The sequence below is a fragment of the Mirounga leonina genome, unplaced genomic scaffold (assembly GCF_011800145.1).
Source record: "Mirounga leonina isolate KUSES-001 unplaced genomic scaffold, KU_Mleo_1.0 Mir_165, whole genome shotgun sequence".
NCBI lineage: Eukaryota > Metazoa > Chordata > Mammalia > Carnivora > Phocidae > Mirounga > Mirounga leonina.
In genome coordinates, this window is record NW_023270415.1 from 13,609,868 (window position 1) to 13,631,121 (window position 21,254).

The 21,254-nt window shown below is 39.0% G+C and overlaps 1 protein-coding gene across 1 annotated transcript in view; it reads right to left on the bottom strand.

Annotated features, from left to right (window-relative positions):
- Positions 1–21,254, bottom strand: part of ASPH (aspartate beta-hydroxylase) — a 194,300-nt gene that overhangs the window by 71,929 nt on the left and 101,117 nt on the right. The window contains exon 15 of the mRNA XM_035011224.1: positions 1,823–1,908. Within this exon, the coding sequence (XP_034867115.1) occupies positions 1,823–1,908 (86 nt within the window). The remainder of the gene's footprint in view (positions 1–1,822; positions 1,909–21,254) is intronic.

Below are 21,254 nucleotides of genomic sequence, written 5' to 3' on the forward strand. Positions count from 1 at the left end.
GTGAAATAAATGGCTGGAGAAAGGTTAAAAAAAAAAAAAAGTGACCTCGTACTTTCATGTGGCGTAGTCCTTAAAGCTAGGCATGAACTGAAACTGGACACCCCTCCCCCCCGCCCAGGGCATACCTCAGCATGGGCCTCGGCTCTTCCAAGGTGACCGGTTGCATCATATGAAAATATCAGCCATAAAAATAACCTTAAAAAAACTTACGCTGATAATTCCGTCAATAATAAATATGGCGCCCTGCTATTTCAGAAGCAAGAATTGTAGCTACTCCTTTCTCCCTTATTTACTCTGTTAGAGATTCAGGGTGCTCCTGGAGGAATGCCTCATCATTTCTCCAGATAAGCAAGAACCAGAGAATACCCCATGGACTGTTCCAGCACTTTTATGTCCCATTGACTTATCTTCCCCTTGACAACTGAGCCCTTCTTTCCCATTCATTAAAATTACATACAATCCTTCTCTAAAGCTGTTCATTCGTCCTTTATCCCCAAAGTTACCTGTGAAATAGGCAGCCCACACTTTCATATATGGCATTTAGTAAAGAGAAAGTGGAGGATGCCAAACAAGGGGATAGAAAAAGAAGAAAAAATCCACTATTTGTGGGAAACTTGCACTTCCATTAAGAAATGCAAATTTCCCACAAATAGTAGGTGGCTTCATTTTGTGAAGTTAAACAAGATAGACTCAGAAATCCTTCCAGTGATTAAATTTAGGGACAGTGAACAACTCTGCTGCAATAGTCTTTGGAGTTACTCCATTTTTATTGGCTGCTGAAGATGGTAAGCCAATCTTGGCCTGGGAACCTTGCCTAACACTACTTACAGAAGTCTCCGTGCTTCCTGGTACGTTTCCAATAAACATGTGGGAAGCATATTCTTGTCCCACCTCAGTTCCTAACCTGTGTCTTTTTGTTGTTGCTTATTTGCTTACAATCCCCCCGTCCCTTCTTTGCAGCCAAGGTCTACTGGATAATTACAGGAAAACTAACGATCATGACACCAAGTCTAATTCAAATACAGGGTAGAGAAAGAGAAATTTCTGTCAAAAACAAGCAGATGTTAGTGAAGGTGTTATTAAATGCATTATTATAAATGTTTGACCTGATGATTAGGTGATGAATATGACTGAGTCAGAGAACAAGAACTTCAATCTAGTATCAAGTTATTTTTTTTAACTGCAATATCTAGAAACACATGCAAGTCATATTTCAAATTAACTGATAACAACACAAACCATACAATAGTCACCCTGAAAACTGCAGGTGCCTGAAATTAACACCTAGTGAGAAGAATGTTAAACCCAATGTCATTTCACCTAACAGGAACTATCCTAAGAGTCCTGGACTAACTTATTTTTTCTTTTATTGCGTTGAGGTGCTATACAGTTAAAAACGTTCACCTATATGGCATTTGACATAGTTGATGCTTTAAAAAAAAAACAAACTCATCTGATCTTCACAAAAACCAAGTAGGAAGATTACTTACTATTCTCAGTTTTTAAACAAGGAAACTGAGGCTCAGAATGGCCAAGTGTTTTGTCCAAAGCCCCACACCTGGCGGGTGGTGGTGGTAGGCTGACCCCAAGTCGGCGGGCCTAAATGTTACTTCTACTTCTATTTGGGCCACACAGGTGCAATTTTTCCCTTTTACTTGATTCATTTCACATGGAATGCTCATGTGGTTGGGGAAAAATCCACTCTATTCAAGGGCTGCTTCTCTTATTATTATTACTTTGTAACAACAATTCAAGAGTAATACCTGAATTTATTGAACTAACTCATTGCACGTTTCTGCGCCAAACAAAAACATCAACATACCCTTTTACGAAGTTTTTCTGCAGCATCAAGTTCAGCTTTAATAGTCTTATCAAATTTATTTAATAGTTTAGGCTTCTTTTTCTTAACTGAAAGAAAAAAGAGGTTTTTATTTTGTATTTCTTTGTCTAGAAATAGATCTTAAGAATAGTGATGTATAAGTAATGAGAAAACTCTCACTGCAGGAGCAAGCCCACCCCCAGCTCTCCTCTTCCCACCCCCATCCCCAGGACACAGGCAGCAGCTGTCCAAGTGAGATAACACAGCCCTCACTTATATGCTCAAAGGTGTTCCTGGGAACCTGGGTGGGTACTAGTATCCTGAAACTCACAGGATACTGGCCTAGGTTCTGGAAGGAAAATGGTAGGTGTGATTTATAAATTCTTAGGATCGACTTCTTGGCGACCAAAAGACTGCTGAAAAGAACAGAATTTCATAGTCTAGCACTCAAGGTCCTCCTGTTGCATCATGGACTTACCACTCCAGCTATATTTCCTCCTTCAGCCAAACACGACCATCCTGTGTTCCCCAGATAAGCTCTGTGCCATTTCTCATGCTACTTTCTCTAAGTAAAATGGCCTATTCCTTATCTTTGTCAGTTGTAAATATGCTCATCCTTCAACAACTAGCTCAAAACCCTCTGCCTCCCTCACTGCATTCCCCCTCTGGACTGAAGTCCACAGCACTCTGCATATCTCTCTTTCATGGTCCTTCTCCCATAGGACTTATATTATAATCATTTGTGTAACTTAGTCCTTTTCCAAACCCTAAGCTCCTACAAAGGGGCACCATGTCTTAGGTGCAAACTCAACTGATTCATGCTCACTTAGCATGAAGTCACATCCAGCAGTGGGGGGTGGGGGGGGGTGGGTCCTGCTGGGCCCACCTAGCAGTGCCCATGGGTGGATGGATGCTGTGTACTCCCTGGAAGCTTAGAGCAAACCATCCTGTCTGAGGACTCAGGAGAGTGACAAGAGCGGGACATGGAAGGGTAAGTGGGATGTTCCAGATAGAGGAGGGGGCTGGTGGTGGGACAAAGGATGGAGTGGGAGAGAGAGAGAGAAAGAATGAGAACAATCAGAAGAGATGTTCTTCATCAATGTTCTGACACTGAACCTATCCATCCAATTGCTTCTGCTCTCTCCTGTCACACAGAAGAAGGGGCTCTCCTTCCTAAGGTCCCACCCCTACACACACACACACCCTGAGTGTCTCCTCACTCCCTGGCTTTATTCTGGGCATCTATTTTCATCTAATAATGCTGAGGTCTTTGCCGTCCTAAAGCAAGACAAACCTCAGCCTACCCTCCTCTAACTGCCATCCTCTCTTACCCTTCCCTCACTCCTGGCTCCCCCTCAGCTCACGGTGTTCTGGCTTCCTCACCCAACACAGGGCAAAAGCAAGTCTTCTGGAAGAGAGGGCAGCTGAGTGGTTAAGAGTCAGATGACAGGGGTCTGCATCCCAGCTCTGTGACTTCTAAGTTTTGTGACCTAAGCCAAGCTGCTACTAAGCTTTTCTGACTCCTACTTCCCTCATCTGTAAAAATGGGGGTAGTGTTTTTGAGAATTAAGTTGATATTGCGCATGAGCAGGTAGCACAGTGCGCCATACATTACGTGCTCCGTAACTGACAATGAAGGATGTTTACTGCCTTCTCTGCAGGCCCCTTTCTTCCTTTTCCTCCCTATCCTACCTGACTCCTCTGCAGCATTGGGCACAGTTGACTCCTCCCTCCTTTTTTTTTTTTTTTTTTAAGATTTTATTTATTTATTTGACAGAGAAAGACACAGCGAGAGAGGGAACACAAGCAGGGGGAGTGGGAGAGGGAGAAGCAGACTCCTTGCCGAGCAGGAAGCCCGATGTGGGACTCGATCCAGGGACTCCAGGATCATGACCTGAGCCGAAGGCAGTCGCTTAACCAACTGAGCCACCCAGGCGCCCCCTCCCTCCTTCCTGAAATGAACGCTCTCCTTGACTTCCGTGTTGCTCACTTTCCTAGTTTTCCTCCTTATTCTCTGGCCTCTTCATTTCCTCCGTGGCTCATCTGTGGGTCCTGCCCTCCACTGCTCCCCAGGATGTGGTGCTCTCCAGGGTCAGTCTTTAGCCCTGTACAGGGCTTTCTTTAACAGTTGAATTTCCAAATGGAGCTACAAATTAACAGGTTAATGTTCTTTTGCTTTACAGAAATCATAAATCCATGTGCCTATGATTTATGATGCAGATGCCTCATGCTCAGTAGATAAGAAATCAAATGCACTACTGCTCACCACTCTAATATTTTTCATATCTGTTCTCTTCCAGAGGATGACATCATATCCATCTGGTTGTCCAAATCACAAACCTGGTTAGAGATGGCAAACAAAACAGGGCAAAGAAGGAGCATGTGGATTTGTCCAAACAAAGACTGAATGGAATCACGACTATTTTTTTAGCATTCGCTCTGTGCCAGTCCCCGGGCTGGGTGCTTTACCTATACCTCCTTTTATTCTCTCAACCTCCCAGACATAGTGAATTTAACTTCACAGGCATGTCACTGGGCTTCCAAAATGGTCAGTCCCTTGATACCTCCCCTCTCTCATCCACACAGGATGATACACACTTATTTCCCACTCAAATGGTTTCCAAAGGGAGGGACATTCCCTAAAAACTCTTGGCCTCTTGCCTCTCCCCACAGGGGTGGTGGTGTGACTTATCTGCTCACTGGGTTGGAGGATATGACAAGGTTGTGTGGTTCCGTCCCACCTTTTCTCTTCCTCCCAAGAGCACACGTAGTATGCTGAGCTGACTACAATCTTACAGGGAGGCCCCCACATGGGGGAACTAGGGCTATTCCAAGCTGCCTGGAGTGGGCAGTTAAGTCTAATTCTGGGGTTCATTATTAATCAACCCATTATTCCTGCTCATCTATGCCTCATCCTTCAATTCAGCTGTCATCAGCAAGAAAGCTGACACTCTGATCACCTTTCCTTTTTTTCACTCCTTGTGCATTTTTAAAAATTGTTATGCTCTTTTATTTGTTTATTCCACCTTTCTCTTTCCCCTTCCCCGAGCCCTCAGGACCCCTGTTGTGAAAAAATATAAATGGCTAAAGCAGAGAATGATAAAATAGTGAATAATGGGTGTTTTCAGCTGCATGTCATTATATGTTAGCATATATGCTGAGGATATGGAAAACAAATTGATGTTTGACTGAGATGTGACTGCATGGTGGTGAGTTAGTGTCTTGTCATCTCAGCACTGACTTATGTCTCTCGATTGCTCATTTCGGTTTTGCAGAAGTGTCTGTCAGCAGAATGCCAGCAGGACCAAGAAAGCCTGGCGTGCACCTGACTACGGGATGTTACTGCTAGCATCACTGGTTTTCCCAAATATGTCTCCCGTTTTATAAAGTTAACGTAAGATTTATCCCTAAGAAGAAAAATAAACTATTGGCAGTTCAACCTAGTCAGCAGTACAATAGTATGCTTGTTAAACAGTTATACATTATAAGTATCTTAATGTCAAAATATTTCAGTATCATCGCAAAAAGATAAACAAAATATTAAAAATCTTATATATCTCTTTTCACATATCTTCAAGTTTAGTAAGTCTCTTAGAAATTCAAGTTTGGTCCTATCATGACTATTTTTATTTTTAAATGTATAAAAAGCCTAAGGCAATTTTCCCAATTCTAAAAAACACAGAGCTCCTCCTTCTTGTTAAGGGGAGGCACATGGCCAAGCCACAAAAGCAATGATGAGTTCTTATGTTTAGCAATGGAACCAGGCTCCCAAGTGGTCTGGGCCTCAATTTTCTCATCTACAACGTGGGCTGGCTTTGTTAAGGTCTCTTTGAACTTGGAAATCCCGTGCTTTTAATTTTAAGTTGATTGAAATCACATTAATAATCTTTCAAAGTAGACCTAGAAGGCACTGGAATGAACTGTTAATTTTGTTGAACATGGGTTTCTTTTAAAAAATGGTTAAGAAGGAAGTTATTCATGCTGTATTAAATTTTGTATAAAAATAATCACTGTCATTGCAAGGATTTCATTTTTTTCCCAAAAACACAAAGAAGGAAAAAAGTGCATTTCAGTTGCATTTCAAATTCTCAGTTCCCTTGCCATGCCATGGTTGAAACATTAAGAGGAAATAAGAAGAAAAAAGAAAGACAATAAAAGAAAAATTAGTATGAGAAAAGCTCTAGCAATACATACTCAGATTATATAAAAATGAATGTTGATTCCCTTTCATTTCCACTTGGTCCACAAATGAAGATTTTTTTTTTAAAGATTTTATTTATTTATTTGAGAGAGAGAATGAGAGAGAGAGAGAGAGAGCACATGAGAGGGGGGAGGGTCAGAGGGAGAAGCAGACTCCCTGCTGAGCAGGGAGCCCGATGTGGGACTCGATCCCGGGACTCCAGGATCATGACCTGAGCCGAAGGCAGTCGCTCAACCAACTGAGCCACCCAGGCGCCCCAAATGAAGATGTTTTTATATTACAGTGCATGGGTAGAATTTGGCCACTAAGTGGTCAAATTTTCCCCAAGAAAAACAGACACAGGATCTCTGCATGATTCTATGTTCTAAACCCACCGCATTAAAGAGAGTGATGAAGATGGCAATGTCTGCCACATGGTAGACAGAAAAGTAACAATTCTCTAACCAGTCTCCCTGCTTCCAGTCTGTTCCCATGGTCTACACTGTCCTGAGGATCTTTCTGTCCATGTCTCCCACTCTTTATATACACCTATGGACCCCTGAACATGCAAAATAAAAATGAAATTCCTTAGAGAGCCATGCCTGCAGTCCTGATCCTGGTTACCCACCCAGGAGGAATGAAAACATACGTCCACACGAAGACTTTGATGTGCATATTCACTGCAGCACTATTCACAGCAGCCAAAAAGTAGAAAAAGAACAAACGTCCATCAGCTGGTGAATGGACAATCTGTGGCAGAAATATAATGGACGGGGGCACCTGGGTGGCTCAGTTGGTTAAGCGATTGCCTTCGGCTCAGGTCATGATCCTGGAGTCCCGGGATCGAGTCCCACATTGGGCTCCCTGCTCGACAGGGAGTCTGCTTCTCCCTCTGACCCTCCTCCCTCTCATGCTCTCTGTCTCTCATTCTCTCTCTCTCAAATAAATAAATAAAATCTTTAAAAAAAAAAAAAAAGAAATATAATGGACGACTACTCCATACTAAGATGTAACATGCATAAGGCACCTCAAATGCATTATGTTAAGTAAAAGAGGCTACTGACTGGATGATTCCCTTTATACAGTATTTTGGAAAAGAGAAAACTGCAAGGAAAGAAAACAGTTAAGTGGCTCCAGAGGTTGGGAGTGGGGGGAGGGGCTGACTACAAAGGGTACAAGAGACTTTGGGGGTTACAGAGGTCTATATCTTAATTGTGATGGGTAAACTGTATCTAGATGTCTATGCATATGTCAAAACTCATCCCTGCACACTTGGATACACATGGTTTGGACTTAGCACATGTAAATTATGTCTCAATACTTCCTTAACAAAAATGTTATAAGGAAGGGACAAGCCACATGATCCTCAGTGAGGACTCTTACATATACAACAGTATGAAAAGCATTTGGGCATGAAAATAACATGTTTCTTTTTTCTTTTCTTCTTTTTTTTTTTTAAAGTAGGCTTCATGCCCAGTGTGGAGCACAACACGGGGCTCGAACTCACAACCCTGAGATCAAGACCTGAGCTAAGACCAAGAAATCAAACAACATTCAACCGACTGAGCCACCTGGGAGCCCCAAAAATATCATATGTTTAAAAATAAAATTAAATTTGATTTTGATCCCCCTCCTCGCCACAAATCTTATGGAAGGTAATTCAAACTCAACCATGCTTATGAGGCTTCTCCCTGCACAAAAAAAGGGGAAAAAAAAAAAAACAACTCCTCCAGACCTAACGAGGCTCTTGATGACATCTATATATTCTTATTTAATATCCCAGCTACCTTTTCTACTCCTGATTGTCCACCCCTCTTCTTTACCATGCTTTCCCCCCTCCAAGTATTCTACTCTTTTGTATAAAAATTATTTAAAAAAAATTTTTGACTCCTCTTGAACTACACCAAAATGGTGCTGTTCTTCAGTGTTTGTACACAGTGGAAAGAGCCCCAGGCCTTTATATTAAGACCAGCCTTCTTCACTGACTCATTCATTCCTTCAACTATTTGCTAAAATGCCACTGTGTTCCAAGGACCAGGCTGGGAATTCAACAGAACTTTCTCAAGGAGGCTATAGTCTTATTGAGAAGAAAGATGTAAATAGATAATTAACCTTTAGAGGAATGAGTTTAAGGATGGACCAGGAATGGTGCTAATTCACTTGGGAGGCAGAAGGGAAAGCTTCCCGGGGACATTTAGAACTCAAGCATACGCAGTGGTGGTATCATTATTCTACCAGAGGAAAGAGTAGCTATTGTGTAATTCAGTCACAACTGGGGACTTGTACTTTCATCATTAGTTATTTTTCTTGTAAGTAAAAGGCCAAACGTCTCCTTCTGCTTGGATGCTAGTGTTTGGTACCATCTATGTGAATGCTCTTATTGTGGGAGTCAGGGCTTTCCAGAATTTTGGAAAGCTGAAGGTAGAGATATTGTTCAAGGACTCTGGGCACTGACTTGCTCTCTCCCCACATCTGAGGATGTGGCCTTAGTGATGCTGAGCCTACTTCAAGAGCCAGCGGAGGCCCTAAGTGCATGTTTAGGGAGTCTAAGTTTTGTTGAGAGAAGATGTACACCCCAACTATAAAAGTTCAGTGGCATAGCAAGAATTGGGCTTTGAAAATATCCAAGACACAAAGTGTACAACCGTAGCTCCCTACCTCAACCCAGATGAGGGATTCCAGATGCCAAGGGATGCGATGCTGAAGGCCATGGCATCTGCTCCTGCCCTGGGCTACCATTTTGTTTTTGATACAATTTACTGCAATAAATTAACTGCACTTTGAGACAGAGAAAGAGAGAATGAGAATTTCTCCCACCAAGTCAAAACCACCAAAATGCTTTATTTATTCAAGGGAGACAATGTCCATCTTGAACTATTTCACAGTTGTGTTTCCTTCAACCAGTTTTACAGTCTTTCACAAACTGGCCCCTAGTCTCTGTTTTCCTCTCTTGTTCCATACCTCTAAAGCACTCTATGTTGCCTTTACATAGCCTCTCAAATATGGCATGAACTTTGACACCCCTGTGAATCTTCTCATGGTGTTTTCTTTGGAAAATACTTCCCTCTATTTCTACTCTGCACTTCAACTTTCAAGATCTAGTTTAAATGCCACTTCCTAAGGCCTCATCATGCAAAAAAAAAAAAAAAATACCCTTCTCTTCTGTGTTTACATAGCATTTTGTTTCTAGAAATAGTAAACTTTTCAGGCTGTGTTTAAGTTGGTTGTATATTTAGCTTGTGAACGCTCACCCTCTCTCTCTTCCTACCAACCCTCCTCAACCCTTGCTTGGTTTTTAGTTTGTGAGAGAAAGAACTATGTTTTCCTTGTCTTATTCCCAGCATTTAGCACATGGCCAGTCCTACAGAGAAAGTCCTCAACAAATGTTTCCAAACATATGTAAGCATGAATGAATCAAGACATTCTGGAAGGGGATAAGACAATGTCAATTTTAACTTAAGCATATCAGCTATTAAAAAAAAAAATCAGCAAATTATTAGCAACCAAGAAGAGAATGAACTGAGAACAACTTGCTTTATAAAAAGAAGGTCTAATCCAAAAAGTGTCAGTGGACAATATTGGAGGGGACAGAGGAAAAAAATGAGAACAAGAAACAAGGTATGTGGAAGCCAATCCTCACTGAAAATATCATAGAGGACACTGATATTTAATTCCTATGTCTCATTCCGGTTTTTTTTTTAAAGATTTTATTTATTTATCTGAGACAGAGAGAATGAGAGAGACAGAGAGCACATGAGAGGGGGGAGGGTCAGAGGGAGAAGCAGGCTCCCTGCCGAGCAGGGAGCCCGATGCGGGACTCGATCCAGGGACTCCAGGATCATGACCTGAGCCGAAGGCAGTCGCTTAACCAACTGAGCCACCCAGGCGCCCATGTCTCATTCCAGTTTAATTTTTCAGTATATTCAGCAATTTAGAACACAAATGGTAGAATACTAGACACACTGCAGGGGCCAAGGGCAAGCTGCCCCAAGATGGGCCACTTTAAATGAAGATTATTTTGAGCTAAAAGCCATTAAAACCCAGCAGATACAGGAAAAGCTCTTTACCTCCCCAACAGCTGCCTAAAAAAATTTAGATAGAGGACCTGCTCTGGGAAGAGAGTATCACCATAGATAACTACATTATGATATGAACTAGGTAGGTGGACAGGGAGGAACCTAGCAAGGCCTGTTTGATCAAAGCTGTCCCACTGTTTTATTTTTTAAGATTTTATTTATTTATTCATAAGAGAGAGAAAGAAAGAGAGGGAGAGAAGCAGAGGGAGAAGTAGGCTCCCTGCTTAGCAGGGAGCCTGATGTGGGACTCAATCCCAGGACCCTGGGATCATGACCTGAGCCAAAGGCGACGCTTAACCATCTGAGCCACCCAGGCACCCCTATGTCCCACTGTTTTTGAGTGGTCCCACAAACATTCATTCACCAAACATTTACTCTTTTTCATTTTCCCGTGAATTTCATTCATTCCCTTGGAAGTCCCAGATCCTACCCCCTTCTCCTTTGTTCAAAATGACCTACTGACTATCTGGACTTTCCATCTCTGTATGGATTCCCTGTTGGTACACAATTAAATTTGATTTTCTCCTGTTAATCTGCCTCATGTCAAATTTGAGTCCTAGTCCGGGTAGAAGGACCTTGAAGGGCAGAAGAAATTCTTTCTCCCCAACACAACCAGTAAGTTCCTAGACTGCAAAGTTTCACTAATTTAGTAGAACATAAATTCACAAAGCATCTTGCTTTTACGTTCTGAGTCACTGCTTAATGCCTTATCAAATTGTTTGCTGATAATAATAGTTGACATTTACTGAGCACTTACTCTGCTAGACATGCATAACTCACCTAGGCTGTGCAAACTGTTAACAGGAGGAGCCAAGATTGGAGCTTGGGGTTATCTTAACTGCAATGTCCATGCTTTTGCCATTTTAGCACCTGGCAAAAGTGAAGAAACTAGGGTGTTTCTAAGGGTTTTGAGAGTGATGACAGAATAGAATTAAGCATTGGTGTAAGTATCATGCCGTTGTCAGACAGGAAGAATTCCTGTTCCCTTCAAGGTCCTTCTAGTCGGACTAAGAATGAAATTGACATGAGACAGACTAACAGAGGAGAAAATCAAATTTAATTTCATATGTACCAGGAATCCACACAGATAAGGATATTCCAAAAACAGTCAGGCAAAATGAGATATATATGTCATCCTGAAGTAAGAAGAAGGGGGTAGAGTCTGAGACATCACAGGTAGGAATGCAATTCACAGAGCAATAAGAAGAAGAGCAAATATTTGGTCATTAGATGTTTGCCCTGCCATATGGATGGGTCACTCTGATTAAATTTATCTCTGGTAGTAACTCTTATTTTAAGAAAGACCCCCAATTTAGATTCTTCTATGTGGTTAAGAGAGGGGCAAAAGTTTGTCTTGAGCCCACTGGATCTAGATTATCTTCAGTGCAAAATAATCTTCATGCCAAAGTAGCCCATCTTGGAGCAGCTTGCTCTTGGACCCTACATTGTGTAAAGCAGTAAGTTGAACTTTGTACTGCTCGTCTCAAAGAATAAAGGTAGTTAAATAACCACAGTAATTTTCCTTTTGTGTCTCAAAGATCCAGGGTTTACATGTTATGCACAGACACCCTGGCTTAGTAGGACAATCACAGTGTAAAGTCTAGAGGAGAGTATGAGCCTCAATTTTGCCCTTCTTAGGTGACTTGCTTAATTTTGCTTCCATGAAATTGGGGTAATATCTGACCCTCACCTACCAACCATAAACGAGCATAAAACATCAATATAAATGTTAATCATGACTTCCATCTACAACACCTTATTTTCATGCATCTTAAAATTCTGTCAATTAAATGGGAAATGTATATTTGTAGGGGCCGAAGGCAGGCCACTCCAAGATGGGCCACTTTGGCATGAAGATGATTTTTGAGTTAAAAGCAATCAAACCCCAGCAGATTCAGGAAAAGGTCTTTACCCCTCTCTCAACTGCCTAAATTTACATTGGAAAGGAAAGCCTGCACCAGGAAGAGAGCTATTAAGAGATTCTTTTTTTTTTTTTTACCTAAGAAAGTTATTTGCATAACAGGACAGGCTTTGTTTTCCAAGCCTCTCCTCTCACCTTCCAGCTAATGGCCTACCTCCTCATTGTATCCCTAGACCCCTATCTTAGGGGTCTAAGTTCCTTAGCTCAGGATGTCATATAAGCCTCATGTTGCCAGACTGTCTGTCCTTGAAGTTTCTTGTCTTTGGATGCCCTGCATGTACAAAACTAAATGTGATTTTCTCCTGTTAATCTGTCTCATGTCAATTTCATTCTTAGTCCAGCTGGAAGAACGCTGGAGAGAGGAAAATTTGCTCAACCCCAACACCTTATTAGCAAATGGTTTGAGGAATTATTTTTATTTATTTATTTATTTATTTTTAAGATATCAGATTTGCTCTATAGTCAACCATTTCCCTGACAGAGATTTTGGGCAACTAATAACTTTGCCACACCATACCTGTATCTGGTTTGTATTTTCTGAGGCAACAAAGGACTAAGGACTTATGGGGTCACACTATACTTGCCTTGCTTCCCAGCCCCTGCTATGTGTCTCCAAGTGGAACGACATAAAATATGAAAGACTTTTTGTTATAAGTATCCAAAGATGGGATATGATAAGAAATAATATGAACAGCAAAATAATCTTAACGGAAGGAAGAGTAAGACCAAAATAAGACATTGAAGAAAATGTGCTCTCTATCTGAAATGCAGCCTGAAGCTAAAATAATCACATAATGCTTTATTGCAATATTATTCATGTTAATTAACAGTTAACCTAAGACAGACCCCATTACATATTTTAATCTTCCTGTATTAGAATTGGAAGTTAATTTTGCTTTTCTTTTTAAAACCAATGCTAAATATGAATATAAGAAAAAAAATCTCTAAATTTGTCTGGCACTAAGGTAAATCTATAAATTAAGGCAAATGATAAAAAGAAGGAAACAACAGAGCAAAACATTCAAGACTTGAAGAATCCAGCACTAAGATTTTTGATGGAATTCTTTCTGTGAGGTATAGGGAAAGCAAGCCTGTATCTGCACATTTACCAGTGTTCCTTCAAGACCTAGGCAGGGGAGGAGGATGAGAGTACTCAGTTCTTTCTCTTTCATTTAGAAGTGTGAATTGTGCAAGGTATTTTAGGGGAGCAAATTTTGCCAATCCAAGATATGCCTCTTTGGCATACTGATTATTTTAAGCTGGTTATTTTTAAGAAATTGCAGACACAAAAAGAAGCTCTGAAAACGGAGAAGTTATTCTTTTGCAGGAGACATTTATATTTACAAGGGAGATTTCCTTTTTATTTTTATTTATTTATTTTTTTTTTGAGAGAGAGAGAGAGAGAAAGAGTATGTGTGCATGAGCAGGGGTGGGGGCAGAGGGAGAGGGAGAGAGAGAATCTTAAGCAGGCTCCATGCTTAGCACAGAACAAGCGAGATATCCATTTTTAAGGGTGTCTCCCTGTCTTTAAGGGTATCTTTCCCTTCCAGGAAGGAGGGATCACTCAATGTGCAGAAACTCTTATCAATGGAGAAAGCCCGGACTTAAGTCTGCGTAACAACCTTACACTTGTTTATTGTGTTTTTCCTGTTTCTCCAGCTCTACCATCTTTCACTTTTAGCTGAGGATGGTATTTAAGGTGATGGCTTCAGCCATTTTGGAGAGCTACTCAGTTTTCCTGGGTCTCTCCCATGTATACAGAAGGCACACATGTTATTAAACTTTTATTTTTCTCTTGTTAATCTGTCTTATGCCAATTTAATTATTAGACCAGACAAAGAACCTAAAAGGGAAGAAGGGAAAACTTTTCTGCCCCAACAGTATTCTATTGCTTTGTTTCACAGTGGGGAGCGGGGTCGTGAAAGAAATCTGCTATCATATCAAGACAGAGTCATGTTATTTGCTACTGAGAAACCCAATCAGCAGACAGCCATGGAAGTGCTTCTGGCAGGAGTCTTTGTATTATCGCTGCGAGAAAGGAAAATTAATGCATTTGACCCAAAAAGAACCCCCTTTGAGCCTGCCTCCTCTAATACCATCTACCTTGTAGGTCTATAGTACCGGGAGAAGAGGTAAATCTGGGCAACTCTAGGCAGATTCTCTGACCTGCCGGCCTTCACTGCACATGGGAGGGAAGGAGAGTGGTGCACCCTTCCTTTGCCTCCTACAGCTAAGGAACAAGGGATTCTTGTTCTCCTCAGAAGTAAGTACCAACTATATAGCAGCAGGAGTTCAATATTCAAAGCTTAAACTGAACAGTTAACATAAATATTTTTCAGCTGAGAGACACTAAGTAATACAACACAGTAAACATTATATAAAGACCAATTGTTTTCATCTGCCCCCTCTATTGAACTAATGTGGGATTCCAGTGGGAGCATTCAGTGGAGGCAGCAACTATTCCAGTTTATTAAATGGAGTCCGCTATCTCCCCATAGAGTTATTTTAATAAATTATACATCACTCCCTTTCTAGACTAATAATCCTTTAACAGATGTGACCCCATATGTTAAATTAGAAATTTCAGAGACACTAAGTGATGTGTTTTCTATACATAAAAGAAACCCCTTCAGTGCCAAGGCAGTCCACAGGCTTACCAACAGCTGCTTCAGACACTATGAATTTCATCTCTGTGTGCACTGTTCCATGAGAGGATAGCCACCTTCCCCCAGTTTTATTTTAGATACAATTCTAACGATCTTGCTCTTCTGGTCCTTGAGCCCTTAACTCACTTTAAGTAACACATTAGAAAGAGAGAGTGAGGGTTGCTTGAGTCAGAGGTACACTCAGCAGGGAGAAGTAAAAGCTGACAGACCGAAGTCAGAAAGACAGAAAAATGAACAGAAATTAGCCTATTTCAGCATTGGCCAGACTGTATAGAGGTAAACGGTGCTATGCACTTCAAGAGCCCCAAAAGGCATCACTGCACAGTAACTGATGTTCATTAAAATAGGCATCATAGTCCCATAGGAAAGTTAAATTATGTGCAGCATATGATTTTAGAAGGCAGAGTTGCATAAAAAGTATTTTAGAAAAGTATCTACCAAATTTCTAAATTTTGTTTCAGTGGCTCTTAAAGGTATTTAAGGCCTTTAAAAAATATGGTTCTATGGGGGCGCCTGGGTGGCTCAGTTGATTGAGCATCTGACTCTTGATTTTGGCTCAGGTCATGATCTCAGGGTTGTAAGACAGGGCGTGGAGCCTGCTTAAGATTCTCTCTCCCCGGGGCGCCTGAGTGGCTCCGCAGGTTAAGTGTCTGCCTTCCTCTTGGGTCATGATCCTGGGCTCCCTGCTCAATGGGGAGTCTGCTTATCCCTCTACCTCCACCTCTCCCCTCTGCTTGTTCTCTCTCTCCCTCCATTCCTCTTTCTCTCTCAAATAAATAAATAAAATATTTTAAAAAAAAAAGATTCTATCTCTCCCTCTCCCTCTGCCCCTCCCCCCGCCTGTGCTCTCTCTCTCTCTCTCTCTCTCTCTCTCTAAAAAAATAAATAAATAAAAAGTAAAAAAATATGTTTCTACAAAATATTGATTTCCCAGTAATGTTAAATAAAGCAACAATTTCCAAGCCTGGCTATACACCAGTACCACCAGGGGAGCTTGAAATAGACATTCCTAAGCACCATTGAGTAAGAATCGTAGGGGAGGGAGTGTTGCAAAGGTGAGGAGATTAAGCACCTATACTAAAAAAAAAAAAAAAAAAGTAATTCTGCTCTGCAGCATTGCAGATATCTCTAAATATTAGTACACATATATGAATGAATAATTTAGGTATTTGGAAGCTCAGTTTCTACTGCTACCTTATTTTTTTGATTATCAGAAGTCAACATATGTTTGCTTGGTGTTTGTCAACATTAATATTGTCTGGTTATGATTAGTATACCTTTTAAGACACAAGTTACATTTGATTCATATTTTTTTAGACATTATGTGAGATGTCACCAAATCCAAGTGGAAATCTTTAAATATAATTCAATCACAGTAATAAATTCCAAGAGTGCTTTGATAATTTCTCCATATGTGAAGAAAATGAAAACCTGATATTAATAGAATTTATTAATCTTGGTTTGTAGGAGTGGTGGTAAATATAAGATGACCACAAATTTTTAACAAGTGATCCAACTGTAAAGATCTGGATCTCCAGGAAATGAGAAATAGTTGAATTTATTGAAGAATAGCAGAGTGACAGATAAACTATTTCTAATATTAACAACTAGAAAATACATGTTTAACTGATTGAATTTTTATTACAGACAAATATGAATATAGATCAAAAACAGAGACATAAACCTGTAATTCAATATATTGAAAAATAAAGCCACTGCTTTTCTGAAATAGATGTGGTGGAAATAACAATAAAGAAGGGGATCTTGTCTTCAAATATTAAGGTTGAGTGCATATATGAAAAACAAAATCAAATTTCTAAAAATTTCTGTATCATATATGAAACAATGGTTTTCGAGTTACTTTATATTGGACAATGAAGGGTAGTGATTCCTGAGAGAGAGGAATCAAATTTTTCAAAAGCAGTGATAAAAAGAAAACTCTGAATGTAGACAGGGGAGAACAGACATGCTACATATAGGGAATGAAAAATAAGAATGACAGCAGACTTATTAGAAAAAATGGAAGGGAAAAGGGAATGGAACAATTTTTTTTACATTCAGTTGACCCTTTAACAAAATGGGTTTGAATTGTGTGGGTCCACTTATACATGAATTTTTTTAGAATACAGTGCTGTAGATGTATTTTATGGTTTTCTTAATGATATTTTCTTTTCTGTAGTTTACTTTATTGTAAGAATACAGTATATAATACATATAATGTACAAAATATGTGTTGATTGACTGCTTATATTACCAGTAAGGCTTCTGGTCAGGGTGTTAGTAGTTAAGTTTTTGGGGAGTCAAAAGTTATAGTGGATTTTTGACTATGCAGGGAGCTCAGTGCCCCTAACCCCTGCACTGTTCGAGGGTCAACTGTATTAACAGAAAAAAAGAAGTCAACTGAGAATTCTATACCCAGCAAAAATCTCTCTCAAAACAAGGGTGAAATAAAGGTTTTCAGATATACAAAAACTGAAAGAATTCATTACCAACTGGCCTGCACTATAACACATGTTAAATGACTTCCTTCAAACAGAAGGAAATTGATAATAGATGGGAATATAGATGTACACATAAAAAAGAAAGGACTAGAAATGGTAACTACATGGGTTACTATACATTTTCTTTCTTATTATTTAAATCTCTTTAAAACCTGGGTGGCTCAGTTGGTTAAGCATCTGCCTTTGGCTCAGGTCATGATCCCAGGGTCCTGGGATCGAGCCCGGCATTGGGTTCCCTGCTCAGTGGGAAGCCTGCTTCTCCCTCTCCCTCTGACTACCATTCCACCTGTTTGTGCTCTCTCTCTCTTTCTCTGTCAAATAAATAAATAAATCCTTATTTAAAAAAGATAATTGTTTTATTTATTTAAAGTTTTTTTCCTTATTTTTTAGAGAGAGAGAGAAAGAGTGTGAGTGGGGGAGGGGCAGAAGAAGAGGGAGAGAGAGAATTGTAAGCAGGCTCCATGCTCAATGCAGAGCCCAATGCAGGGCTCAATCTCACGATGCTGAGATTATGACCTGAGCTGAAATCAAGAGTTGGCCACTTAACCCACCGAGCCACCCAGGTACCCCAAAAGATAATTGTTTTAAATAATATAATTGTTTAAACAAAAACAATAACAACATAGTGTAGACTTTAAAATAAAAGTAAAATGTACAACAACAATAGCACAAATTCAGAGGGGAGAGGTGGAAGTATATATTATAAGGTTCTATATAGTATAGTGAAGTAGTATATCACTTTAAGGCAGACTGATAAGTTAAGGATGTATGCTATAAACCCTAAAACAATCACTAAAGAAATAAGAGTTAAAGCTAATAACAAAATAGATAAAATCAAATCATAAAAATTATTCAATTACTCCAAAAGAAGGTTGAGAGAGAAAAAATGGCACAAATAGAAGTGACAGATAGAAAACAGACAGCAAGAAATAGATTTAAACCTAATCAAATCAATAAGCACATTAAATATAGATATCCCAATTAAAAGCCAAACAACTTCAGCTTCAATGAAAAAGTGCAACCTAACTATATGCGGACTACAAAAAATGCACTTCAAATACAAAAACACAAACAAGTTAAAAGCCAATGGAAGGAAAATGGCATGCCATTCTAATAATACCAAAAAAAAAGCTGGATTGCCTATATTAATGTCCAAGTAGATTTGTGTTCAAAGAACATTATCAGTGGCAAAGAAGGTTATTCCATAATGATAAATGAGTCAATTAAAGGAATATAATAAACTAAATGTTTATGCATCTAGTAACAGTGCTTCAAAATCCATGACTCTGAAATAGAACTGTAAAGAGAGTAGAAAAATCCAAAAGTCTATCAGAGATTTTCATACTGCTGATTCAATAACTGATAGAACCAGTAGAGAGAATGTCAGCAAGGATATAGATTTGAAAAAGCGTAAGAACCAAACTGACCTAACTGACATTTCTAGAACACTCCCCTCCAACAACAGCAGAATACACATTTTTAGAAGTGCACACAGAATATTTTCCAAGCTTCCACCTTAAAGAAACTGGAAAAAGAAGAACAAATCAAACCTAAAGTAGTAGAACAAAAAAAATAGTAAAGATCAGAGCAGATATTAATAGCTTACAAAGTAGAAAAATAATAAGATCAATAAAATTAAAGCTGATTTTAAGAGAAGATAAAACCGATAAAACCCCAGCCAGATTAAAAAAAGAGAAAAAAACATAAATAACCAATGTCAGGAATGAGTGATATCACCCAGGTTCTACAATTATTAAAAAGACAATAAGAGAGTATTATGAACAATGTCATGCCAATTAATTCAATAAATTAGATGAAATACACATAATTCTTGAAAGACACAAACTAGTAAAGGTTACTCAAGGAGAAATAAATAACTTGAATATCTTGAATCAATCAAAGAAATTGAATTTGTAATTAAAAACCTTCCCATAGAGAAAACTCTAGGCCCAGTCATCTTCACTGGTAAATTCTACCAAACATTTAAGGAAGAAATAATACATAATACATAAATTCTTGAAAAGAAGGAATTGCTACCCAACTCATTCTATGAGGTCAACATTGTAATGAAACCCAAACCAGGCAAAGATATTACATGAAAAAAAAAAAAAAAGATGCTCATGTGCATCATGAGCACAGATTTAAAAGCTTCTAAACAAAATTTCTTAAATTAAACCCAACAATCTATATAAAGGATAATGCATCATGAGATTTATCTCAGGAATGTACATAGTTGGTTCAATATATGAAAATCAATCAATGTAACATATATTAATACAACAAAAACAAAAAAACCCTATATGATCATTTTATTAGACACAGAAACAGCCTTTGACTGAATCCAAAATCCATTCCTGATAAAAACTCTTGACAATGTAGAAATGAAGGAAACTTTCTCAATCTGATAAACAGCATCTATGAAAAATCTACAACTGCCACCAACTTCTTGATAAAAGAGTGATTTTTCCCTCCTAAGATCAGGAAACAAGATACGGATATCTACTCTCATAATTCTGTTCAACATTTTACTGGAGTTTCTAGTCATTGAATCAGGCAAGAAAAAGAAAAGAGAGGGCATCCTGTTTGGGAACAAAGAAATCAAACTGTCTTTATTTAGAGATGACATAAATATCTTTGTAGAAAATCTGATATAAGCTACAAGAAAGCTATTGGAATGTTTAAGTCAGATTAGCAAGGCTCCAGGATACAAGATCAATATAAAAAAAATCAATTTTTTCCCCATAGACTAGTAACAAACAACAGAAAATTGAAGTTATAAAGTAACACAACTTACAATCACGTCCAAAAATATGATATATTTAGGGATAAATCTGACAAAAGTTGTAGAAGACCTGTACATCAAAATGATAAGATAATGCAGAGAGAAAATTGAAGAGACCTTAAGTGGAGAGACATCCCAGGTTAACAGATTACCAAACTCAATGCAGAAAAGGCATCAATTTTCCCTAAATAAATATATAGATTCTGTGCGAGAGCAAAATCTCAGCAGCCTTTTTTATTTGGTGGAAATTGACAAACGAATTCTAAAATTTATGTGGAAAAAGAAAGGACCTCCACTCTAGCCAAAACAACTGAGAAAAAGAAGAACAAAGTTTGAAGACCTTATTCCTCCAGTATTTTTTAAATAACCTGTGATTCCAAGACTTATAAAGCGACAGCATACAGTGTGGCACTGATGTAGAGACAAATAAACAGATCAGTGGGACTGAACAGGGTCCAGAAACGGACCCATACATATATGGACATTTTCAACAAAACCACAAATTCAGGAAATTCAGAGGAAATAAGTAATATTTTCAGCAAATTCTGCTAATGTAATTAAATATCCATATTTTGAAAATGAACTGCCATTTATACCTTCACTATAAACAACAATTAACTCAATGGAACACAAACCTAAATATAAAACCTAAAATCATCATACTTCTAGGAAAAATGATATGAGAAAATCTTTGTGACCTTGGATTAGGCAAAGATCTCTTAGGCATGATTCCAAGAGTACCATCTAGAAAAGGACAAATTCATAAATGGGACTTCATTAAAATTTAAAATGTCTTCAATAGCTACTGTTTTTTTTTTTTTAAAGATTATTTATTTATTTATTTGACAGAGAGATAGAGAGCACAAGTAGGCAGAGCAGCAGAGGGAGAGGGAGAAGCAGACTCTCTGCTGAGCAGAGGGCCTGACTCGGGGCTCAATCCCAGGACCCTGGGATCATGACCCGAGCCGGAGGCGGATGCTTAATCAACTGAGCCACCCAGGTGCCCCTTCAATAGCTACTGTTAAGAAAATGAAAAAACCCAGAGGTTGGAAGAAAATATTTGCAAGTCATAAATGTGATAAAGGTGTTAGAAAAATAATATGTAAGTAACTCTCAAAACTCAAGTAATAACAAAACAAGGAACCCAATAAAAAAGGGGGTGGGGACAAAAGATTTGAACAAACACTTCACCGAAAACGAGGTAAGAATGAAAACTAAGTTCATGAAAAGATGCTCCACATCATTTGTCACTAGGAAAATACAAATTAAGACTCAACTGACATACCACTACATACCTATTAGAATGGCT